Source organism: Cebidichthys violaceus, unplaced genomic scaffold (genome assembly GCF_023349555.1).
Source record: "Cebidichthys violaceus isolate CVI_PGR_0920_01 unplaced genomic scaffold, fCebVio1.0.p SCAF_9, whole genome shotgun sequence".
In the NCBI taxonomy this organism is placed as follows: domain Eukaryota; kingdom Metazoa; phylum Chordata; class Actinopteri; order Perciformes; family Stichaeidae; genus Cebidichthys; species Cebidichthys violaceus.
In genome coordinates, this window is record NW_027176975.1 from 15,025,903 (window position 1) to 15,047,350 (window position 21,448).

The 21,448-nt window shown below is 42.1% G+C and overlaps 2 protein-coding genes across 3 annotated transcripts in view; both read left to right on the plus strand.

Moving 5' to 3' along the window:
• Nucleotides 1–5,551, plus strand: part of LOC137867029 (tetratricopeptide repeat protein 28-like) — a 111,480-nt gene extending 105,929 nt beyond the window's left edge. The window contains exons 17-24 of one of the 2 annotated variants that reach the window (XM_068703417.1): nt 66–313; nt 417–541; nt 630–861; nt 1,075–1,151; nt 1,802–1,825; nt 2,691–2,820; nt 2,937–3,044; nt 3,218–5,551. In XM_068703417.1, coding sequence (XP_068559518.1) covers nt 66–313; nt 417–541; nt 630–861; nt 1,075–1,151; nt 1,802–1,825; nt 2,691–2,820; nt 2,937–3,044; nt 3,218–4,827 — 2,554 coding nt within the window. In that variant the 3' untranslated portion in view covers nt 4,828–5,551. The remainder of the gene's footprint in view (nt 1–65; nt 314–416; nt 542–629; nt 862–1,074; nt 1,152–1,801; nt 1,826–2,690; nt 2,821–2,936; nt 3,045–3,217) is intronic. The other variant, XM_068703418.1, reaches the window with a different exon arrangement.
• Nucleotides 5,552–5,920: 369 nt separating this feature from the next.
• Nucleotides 5,921–20,461, plus strand: LOC137867421 (phosphatidylinositol transfer protein beta isoform-like). Its single transcript, XM_068704007.1, has 11 exons — nt 5,921–6,002; nt 9,527–9,557; nt 10,947–11,092; nt 11,311–11,402; nt 11,573–11,580; nt 11,709–11,783; nt 11,889–11,972; nt 13,973–14,050; nt 16,481–16,591; nt 16,795–16,917; nt 18,744–20,461. Exons 1-11 carry the CDS (start codon nt 5,983–5,985, stop codon nt 18,789–18,791), a joined length of 816 nt encoding a protein of 271 aa, XP_068560108.1. The 5' UTR covers nt 5,921–5,982; the 3' UTR covers nt 18,792–20,461.
• Nucleotides 20,462–21,448: the final 987 nt, after the last annotated feature.

The window sequence follows — 21,448 nt, forward strand, 5'->3', positions numbered from 1 at the left end:
GTTGTGCTGTTAAATATTTTATAGCTTTCTAATTCAATTATATGCTTGTGTCATTTTGGCTACAGGTCGTACCAGGAGTCCAGCAGCAAAGTGACAGCAGATGGTGTTGTGGGATTGACCAGGGCCTTCCTGGCTGCTGGGGCTCAGTGTGCTCTCGTGTCCTTGTGGCCTGTCCCTGTCGCAGCCTCCAAAGTTTTTGTCCATGCCTTCTACACTGCCCTGCTTAACGGGACCAAGGCTAGTGCAGCACTGGCAGATGCCATGAAGACTGTCCAGAGCAGCAAGCAGTACTCACACCCGTCCAATTGGGCAGGTTAGAGATGTTATTCACTTTTGTGTTGATTCTATATTCTCGTTAATAAAAAGAGATGACCCTGTAATGGAGTTCTATTTAATGCATTTTTTTTTCTGTTCAGGATATATGCTGATTGGCAATGATGTGAAGCTTAACAGCCCATCTTCCCTCATTGGCCAAGCTTTGGCAGAGATTCTACAGTATCCTGATCGAGCGCGTGATGCTCTAAGAGTTTTACTCCACCTGGTGGGACATGGACACTCACACACAATGACTTACTCTGCAATATATCACAACCAAAAATACTTATGCTACGCTTCACTCGTACTTGCAGGTGGAGAAGTCTCTTCAGAGGATACAGAACGGCCAGCGTAACTCCATGTATACATCCCAGCAAAGTGTGGAGAACAAGGTGGGGGGTGTCCCTGGCTGGCAGGCCCTGTTGACAGCTGTGGGCTTCCGTCTAGACTCTGTGGGCACTGGTATGCCTTGTGCGGTCTTCTTTCCCACTGCTGATCCGGGAGACAGACTTCAGCAGTGCAGCACCACTTTACAATCACTACTGGGTATGCACCTGAGAATCTATCTAGTGTTTTACTTAATGGGTGATTATGTGTTTTCCATGATTATTTTTAACATCGTTTTCCACAAAGTTCTAGCCTCTGTGTTTGTAACATTTCATATTACTCCATGGATCACCTGTTTAGATGTAGTTTGGAGTATAAAGACTGTGCCTTGTGTATAAATAATGAGGAAGTTCCTTTGATCCCATCCCTCAGGTCTGCCGCCGCCAGCTCTCCAGGCTTTGTGCAAACTCATCACAGCTTCAGAGGCAGGGGAGCAGCTCATCAATCGGGTAGGCCCCTGCAGCTCTGCGCAAATTCAATTGGATTTTTAAAGCTAATGCTCTAGATAGAAATTGGTCTTTGGCTCAAACGACAAACACCATTGCTATCATTCAGTAGCTATTCTCTCTATTGAGACAGTCCCTTTCACTTTCTCTGACACTTTTATCGGGGGTATGTTATTGTGTAACTTGACAATTGTGTTATGTGAACACACGCTAACGCACTGGCAACTCAAGCTGCAGCTTTAATCTGCTTTGAAATGCAGCATGGACGCCTAACTAGCAGTACTACAAGAACAAAGTCTGAACTACAATCTGAGTCCTGTTCTCTTGCACCCAAACTTGTGACACCAAAGAATTAATCTTATGCCTTTATCCCTCTTAACGTGTAACATGTGGCTGTCACATGCTTAAAGCGTAAGACTATCCAGTTAGGTGATTAGTTTTTGTTGCCTCATATTGCCAATTCTGGTCTCAATGCACAAAACATGTTCAACCTAATCTATGTATGCTAATTGCATAAAACTATTAAACACCTCTGTTACTTGTTGCTGTTATTCTTCTTGTTGACCTGGTCCCTTGTGCCCTTTGTGAAAGTCCGTTATGCATGCAATTAAAAGCCTATTTTCTCTCCCCTTCCCCTAACGTGCTGTCTGAAGGCTGTTAAAAATATGGTGGCAATGGTAAGTGTGGCTTCACTACCTGCACTCCATCCCATTCTACCATTTTGCTCCACTCTCTTTTCTGTCCTGCTAAACTAAAATACACCTTCTTGCGTATAGAAGCTGCATGACAATTTGATAATCAGTTTTGTTGTTTTCATGCCGTTCAGCATATGCATGCATAAAGCTTAGCCGGGCAATCGTTTACAATGTTCATAATGTTTTCATTGGTGGTTCCTGCAGTCAGATCCTAGGGATTTTGAGTATTAAAGGATTTACAACTCTGGTTCATTACAGGTCAGAAGAATGTTTCAGGGTGATATAAGGGATAAAGCTGTGATGTAAAAATAAACCTCCCACAATTATGAAGAATGAAGTGAGCAGGAGAGGCATGTTTCTACTTTCTGGACAGTTACGTCATGTTGACAAAGGTGGCTCTGTCCCAGGCCAAGTAATCCCGAAACAAAAAATGCAAGCGTGTTTTCAGGGCACTTGTAAACCCTCATTAAGCTGACACCCTTTCAGCTCTGCTGAAACCCTGCAGATGTTCTTTTTCCCCTGAGTACTCGAGTGTAGGGCTCAAACATGTGGAGAAACAGATTCATACCTACTCCACAAAATATGTTTACAGTAGTTCCACAATAACATGTAGCTGCCATTATTTTACATAGATGAAAAGGCAGTATTCTTTGAAAACATGGAACTATTTAACTTAGTACTTGGGTGATTTATATCTTGATAAAATAGAAATTGTTTGATCACACAAATTAATTTTACCCGTTAATCACATCTCCAGTTGAATTTACCAGTTTATTTTATTATTCTACTCATTCCTAACCACTACACTGCTGTTTTCCCTCTTTGTCGTCTCCCGCTTCTTCTCCAGCTCCACCAGGTGTTAGTGCAACTCCAGACAGGAGAGAAAGAACAGGATTTTTCACTCCTGCCCATTCAGGTGTCCATCAGTGTGCAACTGTGGAGACTGCCAGGATGTCATGAATTTCTGGCTGCTCTTGGTGAGTCAACTGTTACCGATTTAAAAACTGTCCACACACCATGCATGCGGTCATGTCTCCCGTGGACTGCACATTGGCAATTTTATAACATATGCTGTCCTGATGTGTTTGGGCAGGATTTGACTTATGCGAAGTGGGCCAAGAAGAAGTGGTGCTGAAGACAGGCAAGCTAGCCAACCGCCGCACCTTGCACTTTGCTCTCCAGTCTCTGCTGGCACTGTTTGGTAAATATACTCATATGCTCATGTTCATTGTATCATTTATGTTCTTATTTTTATTTTTTCAGTCACTTGACTGTACATTGTAATCATCCAAAATTTGCATTCATCCGTTCTTACAATCCTGTTGTTTTCATCAAGTGTCACATTTCTTTTCCCTTCCTTTCCTCTTTGTTCAGACTCCACAGAACTGCCCAAGCGTCTGAGCCTGGATAGCTCATCTTCCCTCGAGTCTCTAGCTTCAGCCCAGTCTGCGTCCAACCCCCTTCCCATGGGATACTCAAGCCTTCCCTTCTCTCCTCCTTGCCTGGACAATCAGGCATCAGATGCTATCTCTGTCTATAGCCTAAGTTCTGTAGCCTCCTCCATGAGCTTTGTTTCCAAGTCAGAGTGTGATTTTCTAGGTCATCGGCAGCGCAGTGGAGCCACAGCACACTACTCTATCCACAAACACCCTCATGTTCCCCGTAGTCGCTCCTCTCCTCATGGGCCAGCTGCTGCTGTAGCGGCAGGAGCCCGGGGAGATGATGAGGAATATGAGGGCTTTTCCATTATCAGCAGCGAGCCTCTGGGAAGCCACTGTGACTCTCTGCCCCTGCCACCAGGCCACAGCCAGCGCCACCACCGTGGAGGCAGGGGGGTTGTTGGTGGGTCCAGCACAGGAGCAGGGAGAGGCTACACTGTATCAGTATCGTCAAGGGGCAGTGTCAGCACCCCCACATCCCCTGTTAAAACATGTCTGGTGGCCAGCCCAAACTCCCCATTCCAGAAGGTTGGTAAGGTGAGCAGCTCGGATACAGGTGAATCTGACCAGTCCAGTACCGAGACAGACAGTACTGTCAAGTCTCAGGAAGAGAAAATTGTCCCTCTGGATCCTCAAGAGCTGGCACAGAAGATTCTGGAGGAGACTCAGAGCCATCTACGGGCTGTAGGTAGTCTACAGCGGGCCGGGCCAGAGGGTGCGGCAGCTGGGGGAACTTCAGCACGGAGCAGCGCCTTCCGTTCTTCTGAAACTAGTGCGTTCAGCCGTCCTAACAGCAGTGCTAGCGGCAGAGCTCAATCTTCCCCAAGGCCCAAACCTCCCTCCCGTTCCTCTTCACTGCAGAAAATAAGCTCTGGCTACAATAGTCCTGCAATCTCTGAGTCTTCCCAAAAGGAGGGCAGCCATCCTTCACCCACTCTGGACAGCCATGCACAGTTTAGATTAAAGTACCCAAGCTCCCCATACAGCGGCCACATCTCTCGTTCCCCGAGTAATGTGTCTCCCAGTTCTGGTCACCAGTCCCCATCTGGTAGTGCTCCATCCCCCGCCCTGTCGTACTCCTCTACCGGCTCTGCCTGCTCTACATCAACTGATATGCCAGACTTGGACCGGCTAAGAAGAGGAGTAATTGATGAAAAAGTCCAAGCTATCCACAATCTGAAGACCTTTTGGGCTAATGCTGCAGCCCAGCAACAGCAACATCTAGGTCCGGTCCGAGCCGTCCACGGTGGTCCTGGACCCCTTGCTTCTGCCAGTAGAGATGTACTGAGCCTTCTGAACCTCTCTCCACGCCGTTGCTCTCCTAACGATACCCAAGACAGCCTGGAGCTGCGGGAGCTGGGGCTGCAATCACTGGATAGGGGCAGCAAGAACAATGGACACCACTGCTCCAACCCCAGAAAAGTGGCCCCATCTCCTACAATTTCCACAAGCAGTAGTCCTGGTGCTCGTTCTATCCGACTACCTGCTGGGAATGGATACAAGTTCCTGTCGCCTGGAAGATTTTTCCCTTCTTCTAAATGCTGAGACATTTAAAACAGTCCTATACTTTTATCTATCTATTATTTACTATTCTGTGCGAGTAGGGCACTTTTTGAGGGCCACTATTGGTCCGCCAAGCTTGACTGACAATGAGAAGGATTTGATTAGTTAGTGGGTGCGATCCTGAAGAGGCACATGAATGCTTTAGAGAAAATCTTGTCTTTGTGCCCATAACACTGTAAATGGCAATGAGAAATACTCAAAGACCTGATACTGTGTTTGTGTGTAACTGTGTGTCAGGTAAATGTAAATGCCATTTGGTATTTTTCTTTGCTGTTTGTATGGGCCAAGATGCAACAGCTATGACTGATTTCCTCCATTCTATTTTTGTTTTTAAATTGAATGGTTATTGTTATTATTGTTTGTTATTGTTATTAATATTATAATAATTATTATGTTTTGTAAATTAATTACAGTGTTTCACAATCAGTATTAAACGTTTTATATTATTAAAAAAAGTGAACAAACCTGTACCTTGTAAAGATGGATCGACTGGGGGAAAAAAAGATTTAATATTTTTTATTGAAATCAAAAGGGCATTTTGCCTGATTTCTTTGTGAATTGAGTGTCTGCTCTGAAGCATGGATTCTCTTGCTATTCAATGTTAAGTACCATGTATGACCTTTTTAGCCCATGATTTTGAAGTTTCATGACAACCATCTGTCATTTATCAGTAAACCGTTTCAATAAAAAAAGCATCATGTTTTCATTCTTGTATTTCTGAGTTTACATTGTTCTATGGCCCCATTGTTTGACAAACGATGGATGGATGGATAGAATATTATAGTACAGCGGTTGCCCCTCAAGGGGTCCCAAGAAACATAAAAGGACTTAAAGATAATTAAAAACAAACATGTATTTCTGACACACAAAGGTAGCTTTGCTTTTGTTTTTTAATGCGAGTGGCTGAATGAGGAACTGATGCAGCGGCAGTTACGCAGATGTGCAATAGGCGGGTTTAAAGCCACCAGGAAGAGATTTTATTGGTTAATAAGAATTAGCATGTCCGTCTCATGCCTCCTCCTGCAAATCACTGCTCACGAGGGAGGGACCGACACGGCTCTTAGTAGCGCGTGACGTCAGCAGCAATCAGCGGCCGCTCCTGGGCAGTAACGGTAGTATCTAGAGGAACAAGCAGCGATGACCCTCATCAAGGAGTAGTAAGTTTTAACTTGAATATGTTGAAACAACTGCATCGTGTAGTAACGAATTCCGATAGGCAGGACAGATTTTTTTTTTGTGGTTTGTCACTAATGAAAACTTTTCCATCTTGTCTCAGTGTCTGTGTCAGACACACGAGGGAAGGGTGGGATTGCTCAAGAGCTGCTCTGGCCTACGATACCGGCGTTAACAGCGGTACGGCACTGTGTGACAGCTGCTGTTAATTTTAGCGAGTCCGTCTATGTGTTGACTTTAAGTCACTGTCCGCTGGCTTCAAAACAATTCAGTCTGTGGTTTTTGTTATGTGTTTTTAAAGGATAAGAGTACCGGCGTTTGTGCTTTCAAGCTTTACAACTTTATTTAACTTGAGCCGAGACTTAGCTCACGGTTTGCTAATGCTAGCTAACGATAACGTTACACCTAACGGTATAACGTTAACATGACTGTGAACCACTTAGCGCTGCTAATGTTATCTTACATACACTCGTGACGGCGCCAACTAATCTTACCCAAGATTAGAGACTTTGGTTAATGGCGGATTCGCTGTTTCTTTCTCTCTCGTGTCAAACAAGACTATTTCCATCTGCTGACGTTAGCCTGCTAGCAGCAGTAGTAGTGTCCAGGTAATGCTAGCTAGCTGTTAGCTCTGTGAGTTAACAAGTTAGATCATAAGATGCTCGTGTTTACATTAACTATTGTTAAAGACGCCAAACCACAGCAGTGAACCAAGTCAGTCATGACCTAAGTCACAGTTGTAAAATGTTCGCCTGCTGGATTGAGACATGTTAGGGTGCTAGTTTCTAACTTCGCCTCCATCGGTGAAGGAGTTGGTCTGTAGATCAAGGCAGGAAGTCCTGTAGCACAGGAACGTGACACCAGTATATAATGGACAAATAGATTTCATTTTAAACTTTATTCTATTTAATCAAAGTTCTGAAACAACTCACGTTTTTGATCGATTAAATGTTGGAAAAATAATTGTCGTTTGTTCTGATCTGGCTCTTGAGGAACTTAATTCTTGTCCATATTGTTTCTGTTCATGCCTCTACATCTACATGAATTGCTTTTTTTGTATACATTTGACCAAAGAATATACTTTTTATTTATGCATATTGCAGTGGTTTATACCTAATTAAGTTCATAGTTCTAGCACCCTGTTGTTCATTTGGATATTTGAGTGGATGGACAATGACAGCTAGTTTAATTTCTGTGTGCCACAGAAACTCTGGCTGTCTACAGAAGGTGTATAAAGTGTTAAAGTAAGGCTATGTTTTTTTTGGGGAGCCCCCTGCAGTTACTCAGTGACTATATTTTAACCATAATTTGCCTGTTTTGTTGGTACATAATACGTTCAGCTGAAATTCTGTGATCTAGTTCCAACATTGCTACCTAGACCAACGTTCTTTTTCTATTTTGGAAGTTTTTAGGAATAGCTTTGCGAAAGCAACACGCCTGTTAATTCCAGCTTCTTATAGGCATTATCTTGCGCTTGACACTGAAACAAAAAACCTTTTTCCTATTTAAATCTGCACGGATTCTGATGCTAAGCTTAGTTTCTTTTACCAGTACCAATTTCTTCTGCTCTTATTCGACTGCTCTGAGGTATCTGTCTTTTTCTGCCCTTTCACTTGTCAGTCTGGTTGCACCATTGTACAGCATTTTGTTGTCATTTTACAAAATATGCCTTTTTTGCAAACCCTTCATACAAAATATCATCTAAATAATGGATCATATCTGTAAAGAGGACTTTCTACCACTCAGCTATTGGATTGAACCCAATCAAGTTTTTGTGGCTAGCAGGTGAAAAGTATTTTTAATTATTTTTGTTACTTTGTAAAATTTGGTTCAAAACCCAGCCCTTACCCTACTATGCTCCTGTCCAGTTAATTTTTACATCTTGAGTATCATGATGTGCCATTGAGTGTCTTGAAAGTGACCGTCACGCATCACTAAGCTGTGCTTTAGAGTTATCAGTGGCCTTTTTGCAGCTGCCTGCAAAGATAAAACATCATCAGACACTGGGTGTAATTGTGAAGATTAACCTAATTTCAACACAAGTTAATAGAGAAGTGTTAATTCTGGACAAAATGCTAAATCTCAATGGCATGGGTTGCGACAGCTCACCAGCATCATCAATAGAGCACATGGTGTAGAAGAAGTGCAGTCAAACAATAAAACAAAAATGCGTGTGTTTACTCCAGGCAGCAACCTCCGGTTCTGCCGTGTGATGCAGATGCGGAGGTGTCTTAAAACTTGCATTCTCTCTATTGACCATTACGGGCAACTCCTCTGATTGTAAAAAGAAGTGCTATTGTATTGAAGTCTATGAGAAAATGACCCTACTTCTCACTTGATTTATTCCCTCAGTAAACATTGTAAACATGAGTTTGTGGTCTCAATTGCTAGTTTCAAGTCTTTTTCAATATATTATGATGTCCATTTAGTAAATGATGGTCCATTTAGAGTCATATAGCGCATAAAGCAGAGTCTCTGCCACTACCGTCACTACGTCACTCCTCCGCATTCCAGATATGGTAACTTCCGTTCATCGGTTGCAAAATAACCAAGATGGCGACGGTCGTATTCCAAGATGGCGACGGCGAAATCGCCAAACTCGAGGCTTCATAACGGCAGTCCACGAACCAAATGGTGACGTCACGATGACTACCTCCACTTCTTCTATACAGTCTATGGTTTATGCCAGAGTTAAACGCATCATGTCAGCATAGACAGAGCCCCTTGCTTCTGATTTATGCCCTACCTTTTTTTCTCTTGCACTGTGTGGTTTGTGGTCATTCACTGAAGCTTCATTTTCATAAGGGTAAATGATGCAATTGTTTGGGGCATACCACACCCTGCAAGAAGTCTGTTGGGACTTGAGTAGAGTAGGCTTGCAGTGTACTTAACTATGCAAAAAGTAAATATTGTCTTTAACGTTTGGATATCTTGTCTAATAAAGAATCAGACATAGTTTTTATCTTTTCTTTTTAAAACAGCTGTACCTATTGTTACTGGTCTGTGCAGCACTTTTGTAGTTTTTAAGCAGTGTTTTGCTGCGTACATTTTCCTTTGCTCCCGTTTTCATTGTAGTTTTTATTATTCCACTCTGATCTAGTGATGGGTTCTTCTCATCTTGCTGATGTCAGCAGTGTGTTGATTATGGGCAGTAGAGTTTTTACCTCCAGGAGGACTGACCACAACTGGCTTCCTGTTCTTTAGTAGTGACAAGGTGTCTGTGCATTGTTGAGGTTGTTACGTATGCGTGGCTCTGGCATTACCGCTTCTTCTACTGTGGTTTATTTTGTGTTTTATACTTTTAGGACCACAGTCCAATTTAAGTACATTGAATGTTTCTCTGTACCTTCCTTGAGTGTTATGCTGTTTGTGATAGTAACACTGTACTTGTTTAGTTTAAAGTAACATTATAGTGCTTATTGAGCCCTGTCTTTAAGAAAGTGTTGTGTGAATGTTTTCTCACTTCTCTTTCTTTCTTTCTTTCTTTCTTTCTTTCTTTCTTTTGCAGCCGTGTGGTTTTACCCTGTAGTGTTGAGGAGGTGAGTAATCCGTCTTAGTCTGCCTTATTCCATTGACAAAATGAACGACGTTATAAATGGCTGTTTTTAATTTCTATGTTAGAATGTCTGGGTTCTACTTAATTTCTTGTACTTTTCACTTATGTCTTTTCTCATTATAAACGACGACAAACTAAGCTCTAGTGCAGTGAAGGGAGCCATGTATGCCAGGCTTTCTTTATTTCACTCCTACATGTCTCTTGCAACCTTAAAACTGGTTGACATTCCCTTTTGACAAAAGAAATCTTTAATATACATTCAGTATTTCAGTTTCACAATACATACATTTTACACTTGCAATTCATCTGTTAGTATCACGTGCAACAGAACCTGATTATCCCTTATTTGGGCTTAAAGTGTTGGCTTATAGCAATTACAATAAGTCTCTGTAATGCACCTTTCCTAGAAAAAAAAATAATTTCTGCCGTTAATAATGAATGTACTACAATCTTATCATTTCCAATGTTTGGCTTCTGGTTGCAGGTTAACACAACACAGTCTCATCCACAAAAACATCACTTGTAGTTCTTATTTAGAGTAGAATTTGTCCCCTGTGTTTAGGTTTTTGTCATGAATCCCAGACTCACCCTGCTGCCTTACATAATCATCAAAACCTCTCAGCAATTAGTGATGCTTTCTGAATCTCACTCCATTAGTTGATTAAGTGTTCTCTTTATGATGGAGAAATACTAATAAGAGCTCTGGTAGTTGAAATATAAGCAAACACGCACCCTTCTTCAAACATCACACCATGCAGCACAAGTTAACTTGCCCTGCAGAATGTAGTTTTGACTTAAAGTTTGAAATACAAATGATGTCTGCTCTTCATTGTATTTAGATCTAGTATAATTGAAAAAGGACTCTAGCTTCCATGCCACAGGTGTGCCTCTAGATGCACAACATAAACACATCACACAGGGCTTTTAGAGTGTTGGGAGCCCACAAGAGGCCTCAAAACATCTGGGGAGTTGCAAGATATTGAAAAGAATAAGAAGGACAAATTGTTCCACAAAATTACAATGATTTTTTTTTTCTGACTTTTCTATGATTTTTTTGCTTTTTCTATTGTACAAGGCTGCTAATGAAATAGTCTGAAAAGGAAACAATTTTTTTTTTTTTTTTTTTTGGTCTGAACTGCTCACATTAGTCAAAATATTAGTCCGTGATGAGGTAGATGTTGCTTCATTTTAAGGGGTCTCATGCAAAGAAAGGTTGTGCTGCCCTGAAACACTGAACAAAAAGCTAAAATGCAAAGAGGAAACACTTCTGGGATTTAGATTGACCTAATTGAACCTCAACCATCAGCAAAGCTTCAGCTTTAGTTTATTTTCTGTATGTACTGTAAGTGACTGATGTGTTTTTGTGTTCCAGTATCAAGTGGGACAGCTGTTCTCAGTGGCTGAAGCAAGTAAAAATGAGACGGGCGGTGGTGAGGGGATTGAGGTACTGAAGAATGAGCCCTATGAAAAAGATGGCGAGAAAGGACAGTACACACACAAAATCTACCACATAAAGAGGTGTGTCTTTTTAAAAACATTTTTTTTACCTTTTTCAATTAGATTATTCAATCCCATAATTACTGTCTTAAAGTGTAATGGCGCCGTGCTTCCAGGCAGTGGCAGCATTGTCTTTCCTCTGGTCCTATCTTGTAGTTCTTCATTTTCCATAGGCATGTCAATATGTCTTCCCTCTCTTTCTCCACTACTTGTTCCCTTCCTCTTTACCTGCTCTACAGTAAAGTCCCAGCGTTTGTCAAAATGTTAGCTCCTGAAGGCTCCTTGGTGTTCCATGAAAAAGCCTGGAATGCTTACCCCTACTGCAGAACCAGTGAGTCCCCCATATCACTTTACCTTTCCCCTGAAACCCTTTGTCCTCTCCATTGTTAAATACACTTTGCATCATGTGTTTAGTTGGTGTGAATTTAAAATGTATTTTTTCTTCTCAATGTAATTGTTCTTTTTTCCTCTTTTTTTCTCTTATGGCTAACCTTGATACAGTTGTGACGGTAGGAAGTCTTGTTTTGTATTTTTTCAAATTTTCAAAATATTACTTCAACTGAGCTTAACGTGCTTCCGCTTATTCAATCTACTTTCTGTACATTCAGTTCTGTAATATCCCAACTCTTCCCTCCAGAATGAGTATATGAAAGACAACTTCTTCATTAAGATTGAGACGTGGCACAAACCAGACCTTGGAACACAAGAAAATGTCAGTACCTCTGCATCTTATCCAGCACGCATCCATTTTGAACATCAGATTTGAGTTTGTATGCTCTTCTTACGATTGTTTTTTGTTTTTTTTGTCGTTATTCAGGTGCACAAACTAGACAGCTTCACGTGGCAGAATGTAACCGTTGTGCCCATTGACATTGCAGACAGAAGTGTAGTGTCCACTGCTGTAAGTAGAAACTCTTCTTCCAGTGTAAGATAAAAATGCAGTTTGGTGCCTTCATGTGGACAAGCTTCATCATTACCAAGCTCTCTGCCAAACCCAATTCACTCTACATAAGGAATGTTCAAATGAGGGTTAATTACTTCTTTCTGATGAGCAGTAGTCTTGTCATTTCGTTTACATTTGAAATCTACAAATGTTTGATATTTTTATTTGACAATTAATCTATTTAAATTGTTGAGTTATACGGTGTTCATTGACTGATTACTTGTTCTATTTACTACTTTTCTACTTAAATGAACTTTAATATGTATTTAGCTTTTGATCCCACTCATTGAACAGTGCTGATATACCTCCAGGTGTATCCAGTGGAACTGTTTTAGTGGAACGAGTGGAGCCAAGGCTGGAAACGTATTTTTGTAAAATGAATTACCAGAAGGTGAAATACCATGAAACGCATACCTGTCAATGACCGTGGATGGTTAGAACTGGCAGCAGAAAATGCCATTAGACGCTTGGAGTTGATTGATTTTAATCATTTCATTATGTTTTCACGCACGCCTTGAAATCTTTTTAAAGCATATCAAAACTATACACACCATGTGAGCATCCTAAGATTGCCTCAATAATATTTCAGAATGTAAACATGAGTTTTTGATACTCTGAAATCATATTTGAAGAGGTTACACATTATTGCTGTTATTTGACATCACATTGCCTCATTTCAGTGTGTGTGTGTGTGTGTGTGTGTGTGTGTGTGTGTGTGTGTGTGTGTGTGTGTGTGTGTGTGTGTGTGTGTGTGTGTGTGTGTGTGTGTGTGTGTGTGTGTGTGTGTGTGTGTGTGTTAACGAGGCGGAGGGGTTTGCCTTGCTGGAGGAGTGTGTTGTGTCTGAGGACCCTATCAGCCCTCAGCCTCGGGCATGGCTGCAGGGCCCGGGGCGTACCGCCAGCACAGATGAGTTTGTTAGTGTAATTAAGGCTCACGGTGCTTCGTATCCCGGAACTAGACAAATACACACACGACACAAACACATTCGCACTCTGACACGCACACTGTTTTTACTTGTGGAGTAGCTCCTTTTCGTCTACCACGGCATATCGATTCACAGACCTCATTAGTGCAGCGGAGTGTATTGTTATAGTGATGGAGCTCTCCGCATTAGAACAGCCAAATTAGTGTGTGTGTGTGTTTGTATCGCTTTCCACACATTTGGCACTCTCCTTTTGGCCGATAGCCCTGAAAAGTAGCTTTTAGCTGCAGGCGCATCATGATTTATTTAAAATTGCTGGGCCCTTGAGCTGTTGATAATATGAAAGCTATTTCAATTATTGGTATTACTATTTCTTTTGCCTGTTTTTATGAAGTCAACTTTGTCATGTGCTTAGCATATGTGCTCAGTATTTTTTTCTATAGGCTTAAAAATCTCTTTGATTGTCCTGTGCGATGGGAACTAATGCAGATAGATGCAAGCAGATACATTCATGTATATGAACCGGCAACCAGGGTCGCCCCAGTTAAACAGTTGCTGGTGGCATCAACGCCCCATCGACAGTCGTTTATCGCCGAGTCACTTTAAGGCTGAGCTGTGCTCCGGTCTTGCTGCATGACATTATCTCCGGGGCTAGCAGCTTTTGGAGAATGAGTGCAGTACTCGCTGGCCTTTCAGTGGCAGTGACTGCTGTGCTGCTCACTTTAGAGAACAGCAGTGTAGGACAAACATGCCACAAATTCTGTAACCTATTGAATGCCGTAGTGGAAGAAAACTTTCTTTTAGAATATTATGGTACAAATTATACATATCTTAACATGCTTAAGTACTACAAAAGTTATAGATTTTCTAACTTTAGGTTGCCAAAAAAAGAACTGAACACATAATTATTGCTCAGCTCATGGTGTAGCAGTATTCATGGGACTCAGTCCGATTACCTCAGCTTGTGGAACAGTTTGTCAGATAAATATAATGTGCTTTGTGTTGTATTAATTGTATGCATTTCTCTTACTCTAGGACTACAAGCCAGATGAGGACCCTGCCAAGTTCAAGTCGGCTAAGACTGGCAGAGGACCCCTTGGGCCCACCTGGAAGGTAACGCTGTTGTGAGCTGTGGAAATGAACAGATTCACACACGAGTAACAATCAATGTCACAGGAGACGAAACAAAGACTCACCCCACGTTTACGCCTGTATACCAGACTATTTGAAAGGGGTGCACACCTGGTCATTGTCATTCACACAAGAACCGGGTCTGCAACTGTGGTTATGCACAGATTTTCCAAAGCACTAAATACAGTACAGTCTGTCTTAATACTTTGGAAAGAAGATGGGACATCTGTAAATCAGTGTAGAGCAGACTGTCCTCCCCACAGTGAGGCCAATGCTAACTCTGAAGAAGCTACAGGGTTCTATGGCTGGGATGGGTGACGCTATGCATACAAGAAAACAAACAAAAAACCGCTGTTGAAAACAAAACACATTTTAGCTAGTGTTGCCAGAAGGTATGTGGGAGCCTCTCAAATACAGTGGAAGTAAGTTCAGTGGTTTGAGACCAAACAGAGATTGAGCCTTTTGTGTGGCGTTTGGTAGTGGCAGCATCATGCTGTGGGGATACTCCTCTGCAGCAGGTCTTGGAAGGCATATGATGGTAAGAGGGTGAAGTGACTGCTGCAAAAGACAGGGAAACCCTTGAGGGAAACCTGCCGCAGTCTGCAAGAGAAGAAGAAGATTTATGCTTCAGCAAAACAACAACAACAACCCCAAAAATAAAGCCACAGGGTAATGCCTAAAAAACAAACAATGTTCATGTCCTCGAGTTACAGAATCAGACCTGAATCCAATCGATTTGTGGGTGGAGTCCAGATGTGCTAAAATAATACAGACCTATTTGCGTACTGTAGACATCACTTCTAAATTTGACATGAAGGGGGCAGAAACTTACACATTCAGTTATTTGATGTTTTCATTGTTTATCGCCTGTAATAATCAGAATAACTGATGGCTGGATTGGGGTCGACATAACTGTAAGGCTGCAGTTTGATGAAGACAAACCAGCTCTTTCTCAGGTTGGATACAGGTTTTACTCGTAGTTCTGTCTGCCAGACTTTGTGTGACAGAAAATAAAGACAAAAATGGGGGAAATGTACTGTGTGGACATTGACAGTCAATTTGACAAGTGGCAGTCCTGTATTAAGACAGATCTACTTTTGGTAGAGAGTAATAAGACATAGCTTATCCACGTCGGGAGTTATTCTGCGTTCCCCTCTATACCCTCTCATACCCCGCAGCCTCACAAACGGGTCCTGCTCACTGTTGGAGTGTTGAGAATTTCTAGTCTGCAGCGGAGTCCTCAAAGTTCACCATGGGAAACTTTCCTCAGCTTCAAGAATTCAAGAACAAAGGCAGCCAAACAGCTTTAAAAAGTATGAATAAAGAAGCACAACTTTTTATTTTGTGTTTTTAATTAGATCACTTTCCCGTCCGCTGTGGACACGAAAAAAGTGTTTTTGAAAAGGTGGAGGGAAAAAAAAAAAGAAGCAGTTATGTGACAACAGAGGCACAATTTCTGCCAGCTTCTCAGAGCAATACAACTCTTGTCTATCTCTGCATGCACACATGCTTGCATATCGGTACCCTTTGTATTTCTGAAAACTTCTGCTCCTTTGAGTAGGGCACAGAGAGGGAGAGAAGAAATGTCACCGTAAGTGTTTTGATGTAGAATCCGTTTCATGTGAAGTTCTCCTTTAGCGATGACAACTTTTCTAAACCCACTGCAAATTTAGAAATGTTTCTCATTTCCCCTCTCACGCTCCCCCTCCATGATCGTAGCATCAAACGACAGTGGGATGATGGTGATTGAGGCGGGTCTGTGGCATTTTGTCTTGGAATGCCGCCTCAGAATGAAGTGATTAATTAAACAGGTGTTCTCGGAGGGAGAGAGAGAAAGAGTGTGTGTGTGTGTGTTCTGGGGGCGAGGAGGTCCTAGGTGTTAATAATGTAACCAGCTTTGCACCGCGACGCCCTTATCGCTTCGCGAGCACCGTTTTATCTGCCTTCCGTGGCCACAAAGGCAAGCCTGTCGGGAACGGTGTCGCTGTCAGGGCGGAGGCAGAGAAATGGTCCCTTCATCTGGAGTTTATCCACTTTGCTCTGCCCCAACCCCCCCTCCTCCTTTTCTTCTTTTCTTCAGAGGGAGACAGAGTGCAAGCAGCGGATGGATTTAGAAAGTGTGTTATAGATTAGGGCACTTTTATCTCTGCACAGCACATCTTCATATTGATAATTATTTCAGCAAGCTCCATACCCAAAGCATTACATATTAATGTTTTTTGTTTTTTTTTGCTTTGAATGCAGCCATGATTATTCTTAAATAATATTCTCTCAGCCTTTTGCTGTTTTTAGGATCAGTCTCTCATTGCCAAGTTCCTGTCAAGTTTTGACTTATTTATTGTGATACGGCACTTTTTAAAAGTGAAGGGTTGTAAAAGTCTTGTCGTCCTTTTGCTTTTCTTCTCCGAACAGAAAGAGCTGGTTCATAAGACTGACTGTCCAAGGATGTGTGCCTACAAGCTGGTCACAGTGAAATTCAAGTGGTGGGGCCTGCAGACCAAAGTGGAGAACTTCATCCATGAGGTTAGAGTGAACGGTTTACACCGTTAAACTTCACACCGCCGGTTATCTAGCTCAGGTTGTGTTCAGGCTCTGAGTCCCAGTTCTTTGCCCCTTGACTGTCTGATTGGCCAGGACCAGCTCTAGGTGATGATATATGATCTTCATTAATAATATATATGTGTATAATACCCAGCCCTAACCAAGACTACCACTGTCTCCCTCAGCAAGAGAAGAGGATCTTCACTAACTTCCACCGCCAGCTCTTTTGTTGGATTGATAAGTGGGTGGACCTGACTATGGATGACATCAGGCGGATGGAGGCGGAGACACAGAGGGAGCTGGAAGAGGTGGGGGCATAAGTAGAAAATTACCCACCATTTAAGAGTAAACCTTGTGCATATGAAGTACTTATTATTGGTCAGTGATGGGTTTTGTGCACACAACTGCCCCAATATCAAGTGTTCAGTCTCTGGCCCTCCATTTCTGATGCTTGCCCGATTAACAAGTGAAAGAAACAAACCTTTCCGAGGTTACCTAGTCCTATGTGCCCCAACATGCTTCCTAATCCCTAATTCTGTTATTTACTGTATTTCATTTTTGTCTAGATGCGTAAGAAGGGCTTTGTGCGCGGTACAAAGGCTGCAGACAAGTAGCCCGGCCAGCTTTAGGTCTGAGTGTTGCTGTGCAAGTTCTCGCTGGTCAGTCTCTCAGATGCTCTCTCTGTCCACTGTGGGGTTTCGGTCGCTGCACGCCTCTGCTGTTTTCACTCTGTACTCTTCAGGGTTGTCAAAGGGATTTTTGTCTAAATATGCACGTGTGTATGTATATCACTTGCAACTCCATAGCTCACTCTGAATAAGTCAATCAATAACACCAGATTGCAGATAAATATGCCATATGTGTTCGGTCGGTAGGCGTTTTGCTGACCCAGTGAAAATATCCTACCGTGGTTTGCACCAGTGTCTGTTGCTTATGTGCACCTGCTTGTATATGCATTGCTTTAACATCTGGGCAGACTTTTCTCAGAATCACCCATGCTATTTTTTTGAAGAGGTGGCCAGCAGTTAAAAACATACACAAAAGACCTGCTCACGACCAATACCTGGAAACTAGAGCCTCCCCACAGGGGAATACAAGGCAGAGAAGAAAAGCAATCCTCTTTTAGATTACAGGCTTCAGTTTCTGCGAACCACATTCTGTGTAAAACCGTACCACTGGTTTGCCCACGAAACTGCTCTAAATATCAGCCTGGGAGCTCTGGCCGTACAAGGAGAAAAAGGGAGGACTCGAGGATGGACTGGCCAAAGTGGGCCAGGCTCAAACATTCCTGGCCTACCAACAAACCCCCCCCCCCCTCACTCGCATCTCGCCCAATTCAGCATGTGTTTCTCATTTTCCCTTGGAGTAAGTAAACTAGTGGATGCCATCAAAGAGGGATGTGGAGGCCTACATGCAGACACTGCCATTCAGGTCCTTGACAAGACTGTACCGGGTGAATGAGAAACTCTCTATGGAGACGATGCACCAACAGTCATGTCTGCCCTTTTTAGTGTATACCGGTCGAGTGCTGTTGGTATAGAAGGGGAGGCACGAGGGGGGGGGGGCCTCAAGATGGTTCCTTTTTCCTCATTAACATACAAATGGAATTTTGCAGTTGAGAAGGAGTCTGTGCTGTGATTGAGAAGAAACGGGAGGGGAGGAAAGGGATGAAGAAGTCCGTGGGTGAATCTTCGTGCCATTTCATCAGATCTGTTTAGAGTCACCGTTAGTTTGAACTGTTCCATTAAGGTGTTCGGCTATCAGATTCTACCACTAATTGACTTTCCAAAGCCATCAGCCTCAGGGTGGGAGAATTTGAAAGTGATGCTTTTATCTACCTAGAAGACAAACATGGAGCTTGATAAGGGCTGTTGGAGCAGATTTCTAAGGAAAGGCTAAATATTTCAGTTTGTAAAAGGAAGTTTGTTGTATTTTTTTTTTTTTTTATGGTTTATGATGCAAGAAGACAAAACTGTTATACATAATGAATAGAAAGTCCACAAACCTGTGCACAGTAACCGACAACCGTTCATGACGGGTTCCACTGAAATGCAAGCATCCACTAAACCTGCCCCTCTCCTGTTAAGCGTGCATAAATCTAATATGGTGTCTATTTCCCTCTGTTTGCCCACAGCTTCGCAGACGGGGAGAAGTACGAGGAACCACTGCTGCCGACAAATGAAAAGGCAAAGGATTTTAAACGCCCACGACGACGGCTCAGAGGCCTCCTTTGGTGCCTCTATTTTACCAGAACTGATTTAGGCTTTGGAGTGTGGGGGGGGTAGGGGGAGCTCTGCTACCTGCAATCAATAGAGCAGATCCCTGACTTGCATCCAATCATAGACATTCTATTCACTGAGGAATTGATTTCTAGAAACCAACACGATCCTAGCTGATAAGACTGGTTCATTTTGCTCTCCTGGGCAGAGAAAGGCCAGCTATCAGCATCATGTTATTGACAAGACCGAGCCTGCTGGAGAGATATGAAGAGGAGCTTCTTGCAGTAGAGATACATTTTTACAAAAGCAAATTCATTGACTTGATTCCACAGTGGCAGGTGTTGGACCAAAAATATTTCTTCTGTCATATTTAGATTTTCCTTTTTCCTGCATAACATTCCTCTGAAGAAGATGCCCTGTCCGATCTCTTTGGCTCCTCCTCGGTCTTAACTGTACACATTGTGGCTCCGTGGTTTGCATTCCACGGCATGAGTCTGTCTGTTTGTCATACTCATGTTACTTCCTGCCACATTCTCCATTTAGAGATTACTAACACCCTTGGCGCCTTGGCCCATTGTAATCCTCCCTCCCCCCTCACCCCACCTCCCCCAAAGCACTGCATCTTATTAACACAGACAATCATGCCCGTACAGGTATTCACTCTCTCTCATACAGATTTAATAGGAACCCACACATGCACGTGACGCATATACATCGCTCGCACGAGGATGAACATGTTAATTAATTCTCACACATGCACTCACAGGTGTGGATGCCTTTGCGGTGACTGATGTCTGAAAATCTCCAGCTGGGCAGATCCATGCAAGCTTGTTTAGCTAAAGGATGTTACTTTGGAAGTGTTTACAGCACGCACGCACGCACGCACGCACGCACACGCACACACACCATTCTAAAGACATTCACACATAACATACAACACAGCATTCACCTTCCTAACAGAAGTCCCCAGAGGAAAAAAGACACTGAAAAACAGCCACAGATGGTGCTTCACCCCTCGAGCCTTTTTGTCACAAGCCAAACTGCAGCGCACTGCTCGCCCCACCTCACCCTAGAGGCCTGTCTCACTCATCTGGTTCTCAGACGTAGACGGTTTCCAAAAGGCCTCTTCTGTTCCGCTACAGTCTCGGTGTGTTTACAGAGTTCTATAAGCCTTACCAGTGCCAGGTCAACACCAGCACCACACACTTCTTGCCTTAATCCCTGTACCGTTGGACCTATTATTATAACTATTGTACCTCTGCTGTCAGCTATTGCTCTAGCTACCTCCCTTGTAAAGGTTAGAATGAGCGTTTTGCCTGCTACTTGTTAGGAGTAAATCACGGCAGAAAGAGCTTTATGAGCAAAGTTGTTTGTGATGACTCTTTATTTTCTTACATTGCATGTGACTCCCTTTATGTTTCCTGATATGTGTCGCAGCGACTGAGCCTGTGCAATTCCTTCAGCAAGCAAAAATATGTAAGTAGCAGCCGGAACAGCTTGTACACTGCTGTTGGTGCAAAGAGCTGCAGATTTACATCTTTCCCTCAGATCTGCCTTTTGATTGATATGCCATGTTAATGACTCTTCAACTCCATAGTGAAGACTTCACAATCATGCCTACAGTGTTGGTCATCACTAGTGTTTTTTTTTATTATATATATATATATAAATATATAAATATATATATAAATATATATATATATATATATATATATAAATATAAATATATATATATATATATATAAATATATATATATATAAATATATATATATATATATATATAAATATATATATATATATATATATATATAAATATATATATATAAATATATATAAAAATATATATATATATATTTTACAAGTGGTTTCCTCAGTTGATCCTTGTTATTTGTGTTTTTGATTGTTTCTAATGTATCAATGTCTTAAATTGTGCAACAGGAATTGGGGATTTGTTTTTAGAGATTATGTTCCTTTTAAGACACGTGTATATATAATGAAATAATCTGCGTTCAAAGATCCAAATGTTTTTGTCTGTAAATCGTATGAGGGAGTGTGATCACTTCTCAGTAATGGGTTATTGGCTTGTCCAAAGAGAATGAATGGATTCCTGATATGTTTACAAGAATTCAGCATTTGTAGGCTGGTAATAAGGAATGATTGGGAAGGCAACTTTTTTTCTTCACAAGAAAATCTTCTCAGGTCAACAATAAGACATGCATATTTTTTTGGGATATTGTTGCTCATCAGTTGCCACAAACAATTGACTTCTTTACACCAAACCATATCCTTTTCTGTGGGAAATGTGGTAATACAGTGTCAACATGATGGGGAGTGATTGTATTATATCCTATTTCATTTTATCACAGTATATGAGACAGCCAGGTGGTCGTTGTGACTGTACTGGGATTGTATTCATATGTCTCAAAGAGCGAAACGTACGACAATTCATCTTTAATAATTTTAAGTCTGTCTAAATGATTCCTGCTGTCTGTTCAATGGAGAAAGCAGTGGCTCAAGAGAACAACCTCAATCAACGGTTTACCATCAAGACAATGATAGGGGGAGAGGAAGTACTTGCAAAGCAACTGTACAGTCTTATCCTAATTTATGAAATTTACA

Coding starts and splice junctions, on each gene's coding strand:
- LOC137867421 (XM_068704007.1), top strand. CDS start 5,983: ATGACCCTCATCAAGGAGTA. Junction 9,558..10,946: donor TACCCTGTAGTGTTGAGGAG/GTGAGTAATCCG, acceptor TTTGTGTTCCAG/TATCAAGTGGGACAGCTGTT. Junction 11,973..13,972: donor GAAGTGTAGTGTCCACTGCT/GTAAGTAGAAAC, acceptor CTCTTACTCTAG/GACTACAAGCCAGATGAGGA.